The following is a 16481-nucleotide window of genomic DNA, read 5'->3' as shown; positions in this document are numbered from 1 at the left end:
TGACCTGATGAGTCTATATTTGCGTTATTTGAATTTGCTATTTGAACAAACAAGGAATTTTCCTTTTTTAATTCTAAAAAGGAAAATTGAAAATTATATTCTGAAAGAATTTCGCTTTATTCAAGCAGAATGATCTATAATTTCTTCACATTGATTCCATGCTGAGGTTGCTCGTCGCAAACGCAAGTGCCCGTGACTTCGACATCATGGAGGACTACGGTAGTCTTTGAGCGCACTTTTGCCATGATGGAAACACTGAACTTGTATAAGCCTTTATTGTGATTATAAATCATACTCTTGGTAAGATCGGAGTGGAGTGTTTTCGATGCAAGGGTCTTCTTCGAAGCTCTCAATTTATTTTTAAGTTTTAAAAAGTAATAATCGTAAGAAACCTTTCGTGGTTTCTGCGAAACAGAGCCAAAACCCTTGCTCTTCTGTATCTGATGCGAAAGTGTCGACATTCTAAATAAGATAGCCACGTTTAATATCGCTATTTTTAAAGAGTTTAACAGGAAAATTTTATAAGGCTATCAGCTTGTTGTTAGCCAAACTGATAAGGCCAAATGGAACGTTTTCTCAAAACGATTCTGCGACTCATGACTCGCAGTGGCATTCATCAGCGATCGCCATATCTTCCAGCTCCGTGTTGCTGTAAACCCGCAGCGCTGTCTTCACTTTTTCCAATGTTATTAAATAAATAGGCGGCAATTATAGCGGTTTTTAACTAAAGGTAACTATTACTGTTTTGGTTCAACGAGGCGAAAACAAATTTACCCTCGGTTTGAAACTAAAGATCGTTTAGATTCTAGACATCTTTTTTTGTTTTAAAGAACCGTAAATATTTGAGAAATTTAATTAAAAGTCATCATTATCATTAACCGAAGTCCTTATCTAGGCCATCTTTTGATATGCTCATTTAGCTATATAAATTAGTAGATATTCTAAAAGCGAAAAACAAGGAGTTCAGAAGAGTTGAATAAAGACAAATAGCTCTCAATGCATCACAATAACGGTTCCTATGAAGGTATGAGTCGACGAGCGTGGTTGAAAGTCTGAAGAATAGATAAATTACAAACTTGGTCTCTCTCTCTCTTTGAAAATTCGACGTTCGTTGTTCAAAAGAGTGTTCCACTTACCGAAGCAAATCTTATCTCCCTTTCTGTACGAGCCTCCCGCCGTCTCTGGCATTTCGTCCTTTTTAGCTTGGCGTAATCTGTTATTCGCGAGCACTGGAAAGCAATTTTCCAATGATGAGATTTTCCGAAAACGCGTCTGTTTTATGACAACGCTCTTTCCAGTTCAACTGAGCAAATGATTTTCGCAAATTTTGATGGATTAAATCCGGCTCGAAAAAAGATTACTGAATAATGGGAGCCAATAGAAGTTGATCAGATGATTACAGTGACATACTGTATCCTGCAAATAACACTTGTTAAATATGCATATCTTTTTGTTGCAAACCGTATTGGCGTCGGAAAGAATGATCGATTAAGAATAGTGAAATTAGGAATACTCGCTGCAATTGAAAATTCAGAAAAGAGTCATAATCGACTCCATCGACTGAGCCTGGATAATTATCCAAATTCGCTCAATACTGATGTAACCCCTCACAAAGAGAATATTCCTCATTCAAAATATGTCAAACAATATTAAGGGGAGTCCACACGATGGCGCAACAATATGCAGACTGTCCGAGGACTTCTGTCCGATGACGACACGCGGATCACTTACAGTTGTGAACTCGTTATACACGCTTTGAGCAAAGAAGAGAATATAAACTATATAGTCCTGATTATATATCGTGTTTACTAGGCAAATTATTACTTCCGTTTTTTCGTAAGAAAAACAGATCAGTAAATTCACTTTCTACTAATCTGAAGAATAAACTAAGATGGCTGACCCCAAGGAGCTTCAAGTGAAAACTTTCAAAGGTACAGTAATAAATATTTTATAAAGGATCGAATTTTAATCAAATAATTAATCAAAGACACTCGCGTTCATGATAAGTTTCCCTTAATTTCTCACGACAGATATCGATTCTGTAACTGAGTACAAGAGAACCGCAGATAATGAGACTTGAAAAACAGGTTATAAGATATTCATATTATGCGGATATGTGTCAAAACGGGATAAACCGCCAATTGTCGACCGCAATTTGTCGAAGAAAGGTCGATCCCAATATTTGTCTTCATTGATGTTTTGACTTCACGTTTCTGAACTGTCTGCTATCCATGTGAATATTACATAAATTCAAGGAGCTCAACATCTTGGATAACTTTATCGGCTGCAGAGCCATTCCGGAGCTAGAATCGTTATCGCCGCTTGTATCTTGTTAAATAACAATTCGATTTTTAAACGTTGGAATTGATCTAAAATGAAGCCAGCATTCATCCCTTTCATTTCGAGCGGAAGACCATATTAATTGAAAGATCATTAAATTCCGATTAGACTATAGTATTTCCTGTCATAACAAGCAATTTAAGACTTGATGCCCTACTGTGCGACTGCTGAATCTACCGATTTATTTCTCAAGAGCGTCTTGAACGAGATTCTCAACTACCTAAAGGACCTCGTTCTCAAAAAACACACATCGCAACAAAAATGAGCATAATCTGCGAATGCCCTGAATCCTGAAAAAAGACTCCCATGTCGTTAATCCGCGGTTCCCGTAAAATTTTAGAAATTCATGTGAATTTCCTCACATTCTCTACTACAGCATTATGGGAGCTCCAAAGATACTCGAAAAGCTGACAAGTTGTAGAACGAGGAATTAGGACTCCAACGACCGATCGAAAAAAGTATTAGACTTTCATCACCCACGCGATATGTTTGATTTTAAAGGAACGGTTGATTATTTAATTGAATAGTTCAATCCTAATCCCGTCTTTCTAATCAGTGACACCGGAAAATTCGAAACCTCAAATTAAGACTTCAAAATACGACTTGCGCCCGGCGACGCTCCAGCAAGTTTAGAAGAACTGGTTCAAGCAATCCATCATACTTTCAAGTATTCCGTCAAAACAGGTGCGTTCGTTTATCTTTTATTTTATAATTTACACAAAAGGCACAGTATTTTTTCGTATTTGTGTTTTGGCCACACCCTCACTAAGGGGTATTAATAATACCGTATTATGAATTAATTGTCAACGATTATTGGGGTAGTCTAAAAGCCAAATATTTAAATTTTGAGGGCTGAAATTTTGGTCAATTTGGCAATTTTCGCGAATAAGGAGAACTTTGATTGAATATTTCTAATATTTTTGAGGTTCAATATATTCGAGAAAGCTGTAGTCTATAGTGAGGCGCTTATCTAATATTCGATTAAAAGAAAGTGACTAAAACGCGAAAAACCTGGCGTGTGTTGACAGTTTAATCCCGGTTAATACAAGAGTGCACGAATCTATGCTTGAGCCGCTGAACAAGATCCGGATCATCTTTGAGCAGATCGGCCACCTCAATCGGATTCTACGACGCGGTGTCCCTCGTTTTTAGCTTTTAAAAAACAATATCGGGGGTTTATTGAATGCTTAGTGTTCAGTCATGAGGTCACCGGTACCTTTATCCTGTCTTCTTGATAGATGCGGTGGAAGTTTTGAACGATGCTTAGTAAAACGGTTCAAATTTGGTCCTAAAAGTTTACGTTGCAGAAATATTAAACTATCTCTCATTCAGTAAGATAGTCTAACTGACAGACATGTACTTTGAAAATTTCCATGAACCAAGATTAAATGCAAAGCTATGGTTAGATAAGAGAAACTCAATAATTTAGAACCGGGCCTAGGAACAGGAAGGGCCACACATATTACTCCTGTCATTGCGCAAACGAAGCCTTGTCACGGGATCTTTCAATCGTTTCATGCTTAGATTAGAGTGGTGAAAACATGGCTCAAAATAGAAATTAGTATTGATGAAATAATATGGTTTCAATAATGTGGTCATTATTTGATGAAAGATCCCTGTCGACACATTTACCAAGCGCAGATATTGGCACTACGTCACCGTAGCCTACTGATAAATGAGCTCAGTATAATTTCGTGAAGGTTTACTCTCCCTTATGGGTGTCAACATCGATTTGAGCAAAGTTTTGCCCCTCGTATAGGTTCATTTGTTAAGTTTTTTCTTTGTTAAAAACATTTTCAAAAAGACTGATCGCCTCATATTATTTCGAGCTCAATTACTGTAGTCATCGTTACAACGCACCACCAACAGGCTGCAGGAATTGATGAGAAACCCTCGTTGAAGTCCCTTTCGATGAAATACATGACTGTGGAGAATATGACCATAGAGACGATAAAGAATAGGATGAGGAAAGAAAACTCCTTGACTGATGTTGTGATGGTCTTATTTTTGGGCTTCTCAAACCTAGTTTTCGTTTGAATTCCGCTGATTCGATGTTTGGATTTACGGCGGCTTGAGTTTATTTAACTCTCACCGGTAAATCAAACACTCGATCTGTCACTTTACCGTATCTAATTGATCTATAATAAGCTTGAGCTATTTTACGCGCCGGCTGTTGAACTAAAGGAAGAGCTCTCTTCCCAAGATCAGTGAAGCCATGCCTTGATGAGCGCGTTTAAATTACGGGAATGACGGCTTTTGTTTGAGTTCGAACTTTGATCGATTCAAATTGAAGCTAAGCTACTTTTTTCGAACCAGTCCTGAGCTTGGCGAGGCGAACAACTCGTAGTATACGAATAATCCTTGTCTTGGGTGCAGCACTTCTCTAAAACGCAAGATAATGTAATGCTGAATTTCATGGTTTCCGCGAGCTCGATTGATCGATAGATAAAGAAGTGTGTTCAAAAAGTCCAACCATGGCAACTTGAAGTTATGGGCGTCCATAACTCGATAAATTCTATTTATTACTAGTAGTTATGGCCACGTTTTGCACCGGGTTCCTTAAGACAACCAAGAAAGCAACGTGATTCGTACTGTATCTCTTCTCCGAGTTTTCGTCCACAACATATTTTATATCAATCTGGCGAGGGATATTGAATTGAAAGCTCAATCTTGTTATCATCAAACACCGGGCAGAATTAAACTAACCAACTCGAAATAAACAATACGACAATGTGTTCAGTCGAGTTTCTTATTCAAAAAATAATTGCTAACCGGAAAATTATGAAAGAAATAAAACGTGGTGGAAATTAATGTATCTGGTAGTAAAATTTCTTGAAATTAAATAAAAACAAATTGCTCAATTTTTTGAATGAAAAGTTTCTTCGTCCCGATCTTATTTAAAAAATTGAAGAGTAATTCTTCCTTTTTATATTTTCAAAATATCAGTTCAAAAAAAATTAAGTGGATGTCATTCGGATGCAAAACGTGTGCGATCCCTGAAGTAGAACCTTAGTATCGGAAATAGGATGAGGAAACATTACGGGGGATCTCACTCGTTAAGATTTCCGACGACACGGGAGAAAACATGTTGTTATTACGAGTAGCGTCCTTCTTTGATAATTATTTGTAGTGCGCAATTTGCATAATAAGGACTAGGGGATTCAGCCACTTGTTAGACAGGATGATTATATGTATGCGCTGGTTGACGGTAGACATCTATCGTATACCGGACGCTAAAGTGGGTGGAGAATACGTAAGGGCGGAAAGTAGCGAGAATAAGGAGAGAAGCAAGAAAGAAAAAGCTTTTTATATCTCAGAGCGATTCAATACCCTTTCTCAGTAAGGAAGTATAAAATGGCAAGATCGCTACGATATCCACAATGTTCAGCGGCGTCATGCAAAAAGTCCTTATCGAGGGACACGAGAACAGTCGTAGAATCAGTTCTAGCGTAAAGAACGCTATGCATATCGACTCGACGATAAAGAACGGGAATCCTTTGAGCTCGCTATTCCAGGGCTTGAAATTTTTTGATTCTAGCGACTCGTCGAAGACCCAAATGGGCTCGTCATCTGTGCCCTTGTTGACATAGTTGTCATCGTATTCTGGCAGTGTTTCCAGGCAAAAGGACACGGTTGAAATGAGGATAAAAATGACGGAAAGAAGGGACATGAAACGCCCACAGCAACTTTGATCTTCATTATCTTGAGGGTTCAAATTTTTGCAGATGTAGATGATTACTGTTGATACTGGCATCATTCGAGAGCTAGGAACAAGGCAATGTAATGCTGTCGTCCGAGTTGTCGTTGCTCATGTTCAAAGCATTAGTTAATAATTTTGAGTGAACCCTTGCCCATTATTTTCCATAAATTCTTTCTGAATTTGCCCAGAAAGCGGTACTGAAACATGTCCCTCCGCCCATGACGACGTGTATTCAGCGCTTGCGAGGTTTCACTTATTGCCTCTTTGTCGAAACGCACCCTCTTTCCCAATTTTGCAAAAACAACGGACAATATGTCAGTGCAATTGAAACCCGGTTAACATAATGGTCAAGTTGAAAGAAGATAATATCGTCGACGAAAGTTTCCAAGCTTACGCTTGGCGGCCGCTCTAAGTATCCTGAGGTACAAGTTAGACGTCACTGCTACCCGAGATAGAGAAAAGGGGGCTCTTTCTTACTATAAAAATTTCTCACAATTCATTTCATATTGACTAGTAGACATCTAACTCGATTCCTTGCGACTGGTAGAAATACAAGATGGCTGGGAAGGACTCTCGGTTCCGCTCAAAGTAGTATTCGTTAGTCCTGAAATTCGTAAATGCAGATTCTGCTGCTTGAGGTGCTTACTCGTCATGAAAGAAATACTTCCGTGTTTTGGCATTTCCCAACAACGTATCGGGATAGTGCTCTAGCGTTGAACTCCATGTCTTGTACTCCATTCCTGAAAGTAGTTGACACTGGAACAAACATCCCTTTATGACGATACCTGACAAATTCAAGCGGATGAGTTTTCCCAACCCTTTCGGTCCATAAACGGATCGTTTTCTTTCTGAGTGATATTCATTAACTTCCGAGACAGATTCGCTGTTTTCTAAAGGTGGCTGGAGCATAAGAACATTTTCTTCTGAATCTTCAGTCGAGCTCATCTCTTATTTTGTAAATGTTTCTTTCTCTGCCTCTCTCTTTTTTCAGATTTAGCGGCGAAAGTAAGACGGAAGTGCAGCTCGTTACAGTTCTTTTAACGCCGTAAATCAACCTCGAACTTGATCAGGTTCTTCAGCGCTTCTTCAGTTTCCTCCCCTTTTTGTCTTGCATTGCTCTTGCATAAATAAGCCTTTTAAAAAGATCAGTTTTTAAAGATGCAAAATAGATGGAATTTATTCGACAAAATCCATTGGCCCTAGAGTTCAAAGGTGATGAAAGAAAGATGAACTGCTGAAAATTACGTCGCGCCTCGTTATAGCTCAGCAGATTTGAATTTACACTTGTAGCGATTAAATTAGAGAAAATAGAATTATGATTCATAATATTATGACGATCGTTTTCCAATTATTACACCTTGAAAATGACCAAAAGTAACAAAGACACATTTTGTATTTCAAAAAAAAACTGGACACAAGAATGCGAAGCTCTTGAAATATCATAGAAGAAACTGAGATAAAACACGTAATCTCGACATTTTTTGAACCTCCTTCGTTCGGTCAAGACACGTGTAAATGTGACATTTAAAAATGACATGTTACAGGAGGCTCTCAGTTAAGAATGCTCTTGAGCAATAATTAGTGGAAAGGATTTTTTTCTAGGGACAATAAAAGACTGATAGGAAATCAAATTGCATTCTTCGGATGTCAGATGTTTTGTTCTTCTTTATCGAAAATTAAGGACATCCGCACTACCTGAACCAGCTCTCGAGCGGCGTGGACATTGTGACCTTGGCTGCCGACTGGATCATCGCCACTTGCAACACGAACATGTAAGACATAACTTCCGGCGTGTTCGAGTACTGCCGCCTTCGATATTCAGCTCACTCTTTTTCAGGTTTACCTACGAGATAGCTCCGGTCTTCGTACTGCCAAGGGTTCACATCATGTTTGACTGCGGCTCTGCATACGGAAATTCGCGAGAATATCGCAACCTGAATATTCGTTTTGTAGAAACGTGAGTTTTAATAGCACAACTATGTCAATTTATTCAACAACCGTCGAAATGACGATTAGATGAACACGCAAAAAATGTTGATATTTGTGAACCCGGGGAAAAGATGGAAGAAGAAGTACTGAACAAATTGGCGATCCAAGTAGGGTGGCACTCCTTCGACGGAATTCTTTCGCCGGGCGGGAGCATTAACAATCTCTACGCTTGCATGATCGCCCGGCAGCGCTCAATGCCATGTAAGTTTAGAATCTCTCATGTATGATGCTAGAGAGAACTACAGTAGAAGAAATAATCGGAAAACGTGTCTGCTGATTGATTATTGAATAGACTTTGAATTCTGATCCTTCCGCGAGCTTTTTATATTTCCGGGCGGAAGATATCTGTGTTTTTTTTTGCGAAACGAGCAAAAATATTTTGATTGAAATAATCAGCTTTGATTTCAGGCGCAAAGGAGCTGGGACTCTTTGGGCAACAACGACTCGTCATGTTTGTTTCTGAAGGTAAGAAGAAGAAGCAAAACAGTTTCGGAATTCGGAAAACTGGACCCTTAAAAACTCGAAAGGAAAAATCATCATCTCGTCAAGCGTGGCTGAAATTGGATTGAAAAAGAAACGCGGCCCTTGATTATCAAATTATTTTCCCTTTCCGGGTCATCTCGAAGGAGGGCTCTCGTTTCGAAGATCATCTAACCCTCCGAAACTCCTCTTGAGTTTCAAGTTTTCTTCACGTTTTGATCTTTGCGCGGATTTTCCAATAGATCTAGTAGGCGGCATCTGCCTTGTCTTGAATTCGGCAGCTTTTAACTTTCATAACTCAGGAAGAACGGTATGTTACACAATGTCTACTCAGTATGTACTGGGCAAAGATACTGAAACTAAGCATTTTCTTCAAGAAATAAGTAGTGAAAGTAAATTCTAAAAACTGCCAATTCGGTCCATTTCAGATCAGCTGTTTAGATTTTCGATTCTTCACGGTGCATTTCTTCTCGCCTAACTAACCTTTTCTAAGTGAATCAAGCTTAGAGTGCCTTATCGAGAGCTTTCACGTGTTCTAACCACACGGTGATTTGCGCCCCATATTATTACTGCCTCGCTAATCCAACAGTAACGGTTGTTTCAGACGCTCACTATTCCAACATGCGGCCCGGGATCATCCTCGGCATCGGACTCAATAACGTCGTCGCCGTGAAGGTCGATAAAAGGTAACGCAAAATAGCGAAATTTCACTTGATTAACACTACTGCGAAAATTGCTTGAGTAAAAATTCCATTAGCATTTATAAATTTTTTGGTTGTCCAGAGTGTCCGATCCAGATTCAATTTAGAAACTCTTGCATAAAAGAGAAAAAATTGTAAGCAAAACTGAAAACACTGCTTATGAAATATCTTATCACCGAGAAAAAGCTTCGCAAATATAACTTGTAGCTATGAACCCATGGTTCCGATGAGAACTAAAACTTATCACGCTCTTCTCTGATAAGATACACTCTTCTCGCTTTGGCCGTCAATTTTCCGACAATGTTTCACAAAAATAGCTACCTTTAGCAGCTCGGAAGTCCCGCGCCAAGGAAATTTGCAGTTAGATAACTCACTGGAAAAACACGAAACGCGCTCACTCTAAAAACCAGCAACTGTTTTTGCAGTGCGCGTTTTTCTTTATGGGAACGTATAGAAAGAAAAAAGGGGGCTTCTATTCATCAAAGATAATTTATGGCCGGGTTTCAATGTAATTATTTATTTGAACATAAAAAAAGTACCTTCATCAGCAAGACGGTTAGATTGAGGGCAATTACAGCATCTTCTAAATTCTGACTAGCAATCGCTTCCTGTATTTACATACAATTCTAGAGGCGCAATGTGTGTGGATGACTTGCGGGCCCGAATCGAAGAAGCCAAGGGCAAAGGATGGAAGCCATTCCTCGTTATCGGGACGGGATCAGAAATCAATTAAAGCAAAAGTAATTAGCGAACGGTCAATTCTGCGAGCGACCTTTTCGCAATTTTGGTTGATAAAAGTTTAACTAGAACATGAAAGCTAAACATTATTTTTTCTTAATTTGAAGGTAGGATTTTTTTGCTTTTAAAACTTTAATTGAATTACTTCGTCGCTTTTTCTGAATCCCACATGAAGCTACTGCTGGAACAACAGTTCTGGGTGCTTTCGACCCAATCGCCGAGATTTCTAAAGTAGCTCAAGAACACGACATTTGGCTTCACGTTGACGTAAGTTTAGAAATGCACTTATCTTCGAAAGTGGCTTTTCAGCCGATAAAATCTCAAACAGTGACCTTGTCTTAGTAAGAAATTGCCAATTAGGCCCGGTGCATCATTTCATATAAGTCTTTATTGCGAAAAATGTTTAAACTAAGCCGCTGTCGCGAAAATTCACAACAGGTGTTATTACACGGTTCAAAACACTACGTAACAAGCTGGTTATGAATCCCCCACTCGAGAACCCAACGTGATCGTAAAAACGTGCAATGGCGAATTCTACATTCCCAAAACAATGACAACTTTTATGTACCTTCTATTTTGATAATACTCGCACTTAGTAGTGGAAATGATCGAACATGAATAAGACGCGTTTTGGAGTAAATAGACAGAGTATTTTCATCCATTATCAATAATGGATAACTTAGTTAGAAATCGACAAGCAGTGGATAACACCTGGAACTGAATATATTTTCTCAAAGCGTTCCAAAACAAGAAATATTTTTCTTCTTTCAGGCAGCTTGGGGAGGCGCAGTAATGGTCAGCGAAACTCACCGTAATCTCATTGAAGGAAAAGGGTTCGCGAAAAAAGACAATCGCGAATTGATACGATTTGCCACCCAATTTTCAATTTTCTGGATTATTAAATTGACAAAAAATAATTTCCCTCGGTGATCGAATTTCTCCCTCCGAACCTTTTCTCAAGGCGTTCATCTTGCAGATTCGGTCACGTGGAATCCGCATAAACTGATGGGTGTTATTCTTCAATGCTCGGCACTTCTAGTGAGGCACAAGGTAAGAAATCGGTTCTTACGTGATTTAAACTGTTCTCGACGCCAATCTCGTGCATTTTTACTGAATACTTGAAAGTACACGAACTATATCCCCGGTTAGTAGGTGACCGCGAAAGTTAAAAGGGCTAGAATAATCATTTTCGTGTTCGGGCAATGCTGAAATTTCGCCCCAGATATTTCCGAATGTCTGAGTGTTTGGCGTTTTGGGATTCTTGTGACTTCCTCGATGGATTCTTGAGATCCAGAGGCTGGGAAATCGTTATTTCTAAACTATAAACTTGATCAAGGGTCTCCTGAGTGCGTGCAACAACATGTCCGCCGAATACCTATTCCAGCCTGACAAGCACTACGATGTCCGTTACGACACTGGCGACAAGACTATTCAGGTAATCAAAAAATCATCCCTCTAAAATTTTAAAATCTAAAATTCTTTCGCGAACATTTCAGCGAACACGTGATTTTTTGATCAATCTTGTACTTTTACCCGCACTTCCTAAATCAATCAACAACGATAAGGTCTATCAATGATGGATAATTAATAAAATCGGATACTGTTTTAAGACTTTCAAAAAAATAACAAAGATTTTGGTTTCAAAAGAAAATCGTGAAATCACGTTTTTCATCCTTTTCCATAAATTTAAAATGTCAAATTCGCAAAATTCAGTGCGGCCGGAGACCAGACGCCTTCAAGCTCTGGCTTGGCTGGCGAGCAAAGGGCATCTCTGGATTTGCCCAGTCGGTCGACAAGTGCCTGGAAATGTCCGAATACTTCGAAGAGGAGATCCGAAAGCGCCCGGAAATGTTCGTCCCCGTTCTGGAAAAGGGATGGTATGCGAATATCTAGGGTAAACGCACAAAAAATCAGCTTTTTTTCTAGGGGTCGTAGAAACTTAATTTTTGGTGACGTGATTGCTCAACATGAAAAAATGATATTTCCGAAAAAAATTTTTTGAAAAAACCACCTGACATCATTCTAGCGCCCTCTAAAGAGCTCAAAAAAACTATTTTTCGAGTGGATAAAGTTGAGAAGTCGTGAATAAGTTCGTTTTATTTGCAGTGGCTTAACGTTTTCGGAACAGCAAAAGTTCCATCATCAGAGCCGAAGTCTTGGAGTTACTTGTAAACCTTCCAAAAACAGACAAACGTACCTTTTGGTGAAAACTGCAGAACTGATCAAGCTCCCAAAAACAACCATCCCTCCAGATAGTGTTCTAGAGAATTTAACCCATTAAAAACTCGAAAATTTGTCAGAGGCTCCTACTCAATTTTACAATGCCTCTGACTGGTATTACAAAATAAAGATTTTCCTATGCTGTATCTGTTTGTTTAAACTGGGATTTTTCAACGAAATTTCAAGTCCCTCTACTTGTTTTCGTTTGTCATACGATAGATTCTTATGCAGCAGGGTAAATTTCGATTTGAGATATTCAAACCGGGACTTCGGGTTATTTTGCTGATACTTTTCATTAAATCCTGTCTGAAAAACCTCACATGACTGAGTGTGTGCGTATACAGCTGTATCTTTTGATTTTTGCCCGTGGTCGCGAATTCTCATCAGTAAATTTTCGGATTCCCCAATATACTCCTCCCCACAACTACAGACAAAGGAATACACCACATTAATGGCCTTTTCCTCTTCCGGCTTAGGTAAGAGATTGGAGATAATCGTGTTTCTCATCGATACTGTTCTCAACGCCGTATGTAGGCTGAATTCGGGAAGAAAGGTTGAGATAATCTTACGCATTTCCCTCGTTATCCGGGACACCCTTTGGGACGTAAAGGGGATAGAAACTGTAAAATTCCTCTCTGGATGCAAACTTTTTTCCTCTTCCCAATCTTTCTTGTCAACCCTTCCCTCTTTCACCACCTTTTCTACATCACGGATCATTTCTAAGGGATATTCTTGGGCGAGATATTTCTCCTCTATCTCTATAAACTCATCCCCCAGGGTTTTCGGATCTGAGTGTTTATATAAAGCCCTTTTACATTCTGACGTTAGAATACCCTTTTTCAATGACAAAGGAGCAATGTCATTTACAAAATTCATTGGAACAGTGTGTTTTCGATGATTACGAATTTGCAGGGTGTTTGTTTCCGAGGGATAGACCACAAAGTCGAGAAATTTTATCCCTTCAGGACTTGACCTTTCAACAGTTACTTTAAGAGACTCATGCAAATTTTGAAAAACTTCGTTGACTTTTTCGAACGAACCGCGTCGAAAAAAGACAATCGTGTCGTCCAGAAATCTTTTATAGCCTAAAATCACTTTTTCCGAAATAAGTTTTTCGATCTTATCTTTCTCAAGCATAAACAGATAGAAATCCGCTAATTTTGGAGAACTACTGTCGCCCATTGATAGACCCGATATCTGACGATAAGTTCTGTCTGCAAACCGAAATGCAGTTAGTTTTTTCAAAACTGAATCCAAAACTGGTCGGAGAACATTTTTTGGAATTGGTCTTAGCAGTCTTTTATTCTCATCCCGGTATCGAGGTAACATTTTGGATGGCGAATTATCGTCATAAATTGTTTTCAAGAGGAGATGAATCAGGTGAGTTGTATCGCAGCTTGGGTAGAGTTTTACTATATCAAAACTTGCAAAATCAACTTCATCAAAATTGAATTTTTGCTCTTTAAACCATAAGCCGAATTCTTTAGACCCACGAAGTGAGAATTTGCTTTTGAGATTATTTAATAATTTTGCCAAAAAATTTTTATGAAAATTTTCACAAACAGAATTTCTTGCTGAAACTATAGTTCTCATATTAAGCTCCTGCTCGAAAGTTTCTTTATGGCATTTGCCAAGTCCATATGCGTCTTTTATCCTCGAAACCGGTTTATTTCTATTGAAAAAATTCTTGTCCGCAAATTTTTCCATTTTGCGTAAATTTTGCCTCATTTCCAAAGTGTCCTCCTCAGTTGGATCGGAATTTAATTGAATAAATTTTGTCTCATCTGAAAATTCTCGATGCATAGAATTCTCGTATTGAGAACGGTCCAAAATTAAAATAACTGAGTCTTTGTCCGATAAAACAAACACAGTTTCCCTGTTTTCCCGTAAATACTGTCTTATCATCCTGTTACTATTGTCATTACCGAAACAAGTAGTTAATTTTTCGTGAATCGAAGTCAATCTGCCTTTTAAATGAAATTGAGTCATTGGTGTGAGTTGTTGAAATTGATCATATTTTTTTATATGGCCCATCAGGCTATCAAATTGTTGGAGCAAATTTATCGAGTGCGGTCGCCCCCCAAGAGGGGCCTTCCAACCTCTTTCTAGAATGTTTATTATATTAGTAGGAATTTGTTTTTTTGAAAAATTTTTTACTTCATATTTAAGTGGTTTCCGAAATGATTGTTGAATTTTCAATTTGCCGAATTTTAATTGTCTTTTTCTGTCGCGTTCCTCATCTCGGATTCTCGCACGATTTTCTAAATCTAAAATTATTATCATTTTTTCTTTTTCACAACCAATACCTTCTTTCTCAAAAAATTTGGATAGACTTTCATTGAATAATATTCGAATTTCCTCGAGTTTGTAACTACAGATTTTTTGTTCATTAATTAAAATTTTTAATCGTTCCCGCTTAATTTTATTTCGACCCCATTTACAAAATTTTACCACCTGAATTGGGATTTTGGTAAAAATTGGAAGTACTTGATCAGAAACGCAGTTGTCTAAGAAATGCAGCGTTTGCCTGGTCCTGTGCAATTTACTTGCAAGAGTATCCAAGGACTTGAAATCTTGATGTCGCTTGCCATAAGAATTGATAAATGATGACATCTCGTCGATAAATGAGTTCGTTTTATTTGCAGTGGCTTAACGTTTTCGGAACAGCAAAAGTTCCATCATCAGAGCCGAAGTCTTGGAGTTACTTGTAAACCTTCCAAAACAGACAAACGTACCTTTTGGTGAAAACTGCAGAACTGATCAAGCTCCCAAAAACAACCATCCCTCCAGATAGTGTTCTAGAGAATTTAACCCATTAAAAACTCGAAAATTTGAGTAGGAGCCTCTGACAAATTTTCGAGTTTTTAATGGGTTAAATTCTCTAGAACACTATCTGGAGGGATGGTTGTTTTTGGGAGCTTGATCAGTTCTGCAGTTTTCACCAAAAGGTACGTTTGTCTGTTTTTGGAAGGTTTACAAGTAACTCCAAGACTTCGGCTCTGATGATGGAACTTTTGCTGTTCCGAAAACGTTAAGCCACTGCAAATAAAACGAACTCATTTATCGACGAGATGTCATCATTTATCAAGTCGTGAATAGTCTAGTTCGATGCGCCTCGAAATTCTGATCAATTTAAGATAAAAAAATTTAGTGACAATGTCTCTGATCGATCAGGAATCACCCGGAGGACCTTTTGCTTCTTGCTGGAAGACCAATAAAATGCTGGAAGAATAATGATTTTTGTAATTTAGTAAATTAAATCCTAAATTTTATCTAAAATAAATTGATAAATATCATGTGATCACCTGGAGGACTTTTGGAGGACTTTGTCTGGTGGAAGACATCTGGATGATGGAAGAATTCGAAATTTAAAATTTTTATTTTCTGCTTTTTTAAATAAAAACTCTCCCGTCTCAGCCCCGTCCCTGGCTTTTAATTAAAAATGGGCTTGACGGCCCGAAGGGCCGTCTCAGCCCCGTCCCTGGCTTTTAATTAAAAATGGGCTTGACGGCCCGAAGGGCCGTCTCAGCCCCGTCCCTGGCTTTTAATTAAAAATGGGCTTGACGGCCCGAAGGGCCATCTCAGCCCCGTCCCTGGCTTTTAATTAAAAATGGGCTTGACGGCCCGAAGGGCCATCTCAGCCCCGTCCCTGGCTTTTAATTAAAAATGGGCTTGACGGCCCGAAGGGCCATCTCAGCCCCGTCCCTGGCTTTTAATTAAAAATGGGCTTGACAAAGGCCGGGATAAGAAAACAAGACTAAGATGATCAGTCTTAGTTCTGTCCCCAACCCCACCCTCACCCGTTTCTATTTTTTACCATGTTTCCTCTACGGGTTTTTCTATTATGGTGTTTATTTTTCGGAATTTTTATAAGTTTTTATTTAAAGAAAGTGGTTTTTGTGAAGGTTATTTTATATTTTTTTACGTTAAAATATTTCTTTAACTAAATTTAAAAAAAAATTAAAAAGTTTTTTTTTTCAAGCAATGCCTTGTTTTCCTGAAAAAAGTCCTCCCTTAGGTCCTCCAGGAAAAGGGATGAAAAATTGTCATTATTTTTTGGGCTGAAAAGTATTTAGATATATTTCTTTGGTCCTACAGCAATTTTATGTCTTAATTAGTGTTACATAACAAGGTTACGTAACACTCTTCGGCGATTTCTGAGTCATCGGAGATATGGTCACTAAATTTTTTTATGATAATGATCAGGAGCTCATTCCGCGCCGATCTAGCTATTCAAGAGCCCTCTAACATGATCCACTCAGAAGTTAGCATTTTTCCAGGCTTAAAAAGGTTGAAAACCTTAAAAATTTTTT

At 38.5% G+C, this 16481-nt stretch overlaps 1 protein-coding gene and 3 long non-coding RNA genes across 4 annotated transcripts; 1 reads left to right on the top strand and 3 right to left on the bottom strand.

Moving 5' to 3' along the window:
- Positions 1 to 115: 115 nt before the first annotated feature.
- On the bottom strand, positions 116 to 461 carry LOC145695371 (uncharacterized). Its single transcript, XR_014133703.1, has 3 exons — positions 393 to 461; positions 296 to 348; positions 116 to 255 (listed from the first exon to the last, which is right to left on the bottom strand). It is a non-coding gene; the product is annotated as an uncharacterized LOC145695371 (long non-coding RNA).
- Positions 462 to 495: 34 nt separating this feature from the next.
- LOC145711335 (uncharacterized) lies at positions 496 to 1235 on the bottom strand. The gene is made up of 3 exons (XR_014135156.1): positions 1137 to 1235; positions 1012 to 1052; positions 496 to 669 (listed from the first exon to the last, which is right to left on the bottom strand). It is a non-coding gene; the product is annotated as an uncharacterized LOC145711335 (long non-coding RNA).
- A 656-nt stretch (positions 1236 to 1891) lies between these two features.
- Positions 1892 to 11841, top strand: LOC145711933 (glutamate decarboxylase 2-like). Its single transcript, XM_081789623.1, has 13 exons — positions 1892 to 1931; positions 2929 to 3024; positions 7722 to 7812; positions 7878 to 7984; positions 8057 to 8230; positions 8438 to 8494; positions 9114 to 9195; positions 9841 to 9913; positions 10114 to 10215; positions 10720 to 10801; positions 10877 to 10998; positions 11285 to 11383; positions 11662 to 11841. The coding sequence occupies exons 1-13, from the start codon at positions 1892 to 1894 to the stop codon at positions 11839 to 11841; spliced, it is 1305 nt and encodes a 434-aa protein (XP_081645749.1).
- On the bottom strand, positions 3353 to 3605 carry LOC145696211 (uncharacterized). The gene is made up of 2 exons (XR_014133795.1): positions 3557 to 3605; positions 3353 to 3465 (listed from the first exon to the last, which is right to left on the bottom strand). It is a non-coding gene; the product is annotated as an uncharacterized LOC145696211 (long non-coding RNA).
- Positions 11842 to 16481: the final 4640 nt, after the last annotated feature.

Source organism: Oikopleura dioica, chromosome 1 (genome assembly GCF_907165135.1).
Source record: "Oikopleura dioica chromosome 1, OKI2018_I68_1.0, whole genome shotgun sequence".
NCBI lineage: Eukaryota > Metazoa > Chordata > Appendicularia > Copelata > Oikopleuridae > Oikopleura > Oikopleura dioica.
Note: the sequence above shows the minus strand (reverse complement) of the source record. Positions and strands in the feature narration are given on the sequence as shown.